Source organism: Nicotiana tabacum, chromosome 8 (genome assembly GCF_000715075.1).
Source record: "Nicotiana tabacum cultivar K326 chromosome 8, ASM71507v2, whole genome shotgun sequence".
NCBI classification, from domain to species: Eukaryota; Viridiplantae; Streptophyta; class Magnoliopsida; order Solanales; family Solanaceae; genus Nicotiana; species Nicotiana tabacum.
The window spans coordinates 8,721,072-8,724,230 of NC_134087.1; the positions used below are offsets into that span (position 1 = coordinate 8,721,072).

Here is a 3,159-nt window from a genome sequence, read left to right on the forward strand (position 1 = left end):
GTCGTTGTAGTATAGTGGTGAGTATTCCCGCCTGTCACGCGGGTGACCCGGGTTCGATCCCCGGCAACGGCGGTTTTTTTTGTTTTAGCAGTTCCCCTTCACCTTTATATTTTATTTTGTTTGGATTTCAAACTTGGTTTAAATATTATTACTCACACCAGTGTATAAAAACACTGATATGGAAGTCCCCTTTATACTCTTAAAATAACATAATCAAGAATTAAATTCAAACACCGCAATAGGTCTTTAGTGCAGATCCACATCTTTGGCCTTCTTCAGTGTAATAGAAAGCTAGAAATTCAACATGGTCAAAGGGCTTAAAAAGTAAAGGATGCTCTTTATCTGCAAGCTCTTCTGGTGCCTTTATCTTGTACCCTGCTTTTGGTATTGAAAACAAACCAACCGAGTACCTTGCTTCGTTTCCTGTCATCATCACCCTATGATATGGTGAATGAACTCGACCATTTGCCCATGCCTACGTACAAAGATAACTATAGGTAATTGTCCACAAAATTAGAATCAGTAACCTGAAAAATAAGGTAAGTTACCTGCTTTGATTACAATAATAATAACAACAATATACCCAGTATAATCTCACATAGTGGGGTCCGAGGAAGGTAGTATGTAGACAAACTTTACCCCTACTTCGTGGAGATAGAGATTGTTTCAGATAGACCCTCGGTTCAGAAAAGCATAAGCACTACATTAATGAAAAGAAAAACAAAAATGAACAACACCAAGGAGCTATGTAAAAACAACATAAATAACAAGAAGATAGTAAGATGACCAAAATACAAGAAACAACAAGCAGTCATTAGGAGTGGCAAACGGGCGGGGCGGATATGGTTCGATTCGAAAATGGGTAATGAAAAATAGATAAACTATCCAACTCGACCATATTTAATACGGATAAAAAACGCGTTAACTGGTAGATAATATAAGTAACCATATTATCCATGAATTCTTGCATATGATCACTTTTGGGAGAATTCTTAGTCTCCCTAACTTGAGAAACACCCAATTTGAGGCTTTACAAATATAAAAGTTAGATCCATTAGTTATCCATTTTCTAAATGGATAATATGGTTCTTATCTATATTTGACACGTTTTTAAAAAGTTCATTATCCAACCCATTTTTTAGTGGATAATATGAGTGGTTAGTTGTTTTCTTTTAACCATTTGCCCCCTCTAGTAGTCATAGAAACGTAATACCAACAAAATATGAGAGTACTTAATAATACTACCGATATGAACAATTTAGAATACCTAACTTACTATCCTAATCCTCGACCTTCACACCTTCCTATCAAGGTTACCTGCTTTGATTGTATAATTTTTTTTGGTCAGTGCGAGTGCATATAAGTTAAATGAAAGAAATGAACATAGCTAAAAGAGCACGTTAATGTTAGAAGAGCTTACATATAAAGAGTCTCCAATCATGACTATGAAAGCATCTGGTGTAGGTTCAACATTGATCCACTGTCCATCTTTGGTCAAAACTTCAAGACCATTTACCTGATTTTGGTAAAGTATAGTAACAATATTCTTGTCCGTGTGAGCATTTAGTCCTAATTTAGTGTCATTGCTTTGAGGTCCTTTATATTTCATAACCCTAAGAAGGTAGTTGGTTGAATTCATATGCTCATCCATATACTTTTCTACCCCTAAGCTCTCCAAAATCATCTTCCTTACTGTCTGATCCAGTTCTGATAGTTGCTCTGAGTATGACTGAATAGTTTTGCTGCCAACGTACATAAACGTTAGTAAAATATTTATTTAAGAAAAAGAAGATAATATTGGGTAATACTCTAGCATCTACGCACGACCGAGTATGAGTTCAAACTTTAATACAATAATTATTAAAATTTTACTAAAATTTCACGCATTCATTTAATCATTGTCTCAAATATATTGGGTCCAACTGAATCTGTATTCTCTTAATTACACTCTCACTGTGTAATGGTTGATATCTCTTCACTATTAACCAGAGGCGAACCTACTCTTAGGATAGAGAGCCACGACCCCCGACAACTTTGGAAGAAGTATATGTATATATCTTAAATAACATGTATATATTTTGATTTTCACCATAAAATTCAAAGCTTATGCAGTTGTATTGGTTGATTTGTGTGTGTGGTGGTGGTGGTGGAGGTGGGGGGTGGGGGGGGGGGGGGACATCTTGACTTTTATGCCTCTCTCCTTCCGCTTCAACATTTGCTCAAAAATTTTATTCGATAGTGGTGAGTGGTGCCCATCATTTTTAAATCCTGGGCCCGCCTATGCTATTAACCACACTATCGGATTTGAACCTTGAAATTAGAAAACATCTTGGTAGGGAGAATTTTATCTCCTTATAGGCTTATTTGGCACATATCTGAATTAGTCTAGCCAGCCAGTTTTGAATTTCGGATGTCTAAAAGGTAAATATAAATAAATAATGGCATCTCTACTAAGAATTAGTTAATGGAGAAGGATGTTTTACCAAAAATTAGGGTTTCCTTCGGGCCAAAGAATTCGAGTGAACCTTTCAGCTTTATCTGAGATATTTGCATCATCAATACCCATACTTTCATAGAGTGGAACTGCTGGATACTGTCCAACGTAGCCATGGAAAGGTTTGGTTGAAATGTTTCTTATTTTGGTTTGTAAAGGGAGATCGAAAAGCTCTTTTAACGATTCAAAAATGGATTTTCGAAGGTGTATAGGAATTTTATCAAATGATGCTTCAAAACAGCCATAGTTTACTAGAGCTTTGTGGACTTGATTTTTCACTTGGTTCCATACAAGAGAGCCTGGCTTTAGGTCTTCATTTGAGAAGTCTATATTTGGAAGTTTGATAGTTTCAGAACCCATATTTACTTTAGCTTTCTTTTCTCGAGTATTTGGTGTTTTAGTTATGGAAAACGAGAACTCTCAGGTGCATTTTTGTTATGTTATTCATGCAGCTTAACTTATTTATAGTCTCTTTCGTCAAGTTCTGCTATCAGTTTATTTTGAGAAGTGTTATTTTTTAAAAGTAGTTTTCAAAAATACTATTTTTGGTGAGAATTATTTTGTGTTAGACTAATTAATCGGGTGAAATTCAAAAATAGCCAGATTAATAAGTGCTAATTGAAAAATAGCCACAAATTCAAAAGTAATCGAAATTTAGTCACTTT

The 3,159-nt window shown here is 35.2% G+C and overlaps 1 protein-coding gene and 1 non-coding gene across 5 annotated transcripts; one reads left to right on the plus strand and one right to left on the minus strand.

Annotated features, from left to right (window-relative positions):
• TRNAD-GUC (transfer RNA aspartic acid (anticodon GUC)) lies at positions 1 to 72 on the plus strand. Its single transcript has one exon. It is a non-coding gene; the product is annotated as a tRNA-Asp (tRNA).
• Positions 73 to 205: 133 nt separating this feature from the next.
• LOC107764865 (putative 2-oxoglutarate-dependent dioxygenase AOP1) lies at positions 206 to 2,930 on the minus strand. 4 transcript variants are annotated; one of them, XM_075218949.1, is made up of 4 exons: positions 2,484 to 2,930; positions 1,421 to 1,742; positions 640 to 700; positions 206 to 475 (listed from the first exon to the last, which is right to left on the minus strand). In XM_075218949.1, exons 1-4 carry the CDS (start codon positions 2,852 to 2,854, stop codon positions 438 to 440), a joined length of 792 nt encoding a protein of 263 aa, XP_075075050.1. In that variant the 5' UTR covers positions 2,855 to 2,930; the 3' UTR covers positions 206 to 437. The 4 variants fall into 4 exon arrangements, with proteins under 4 accessions (XP_075075050.1, XP_075075047.1, XP_075075049.1 ...); XM_075218946.1 differs by having other exon boundaries at positions 584 to 700; XM_075218948.1 differs by having other exon boundaries at positions 549 to 700.
• Positions 2,931 to 3,159: the final 229 nt, after the last annotated feature.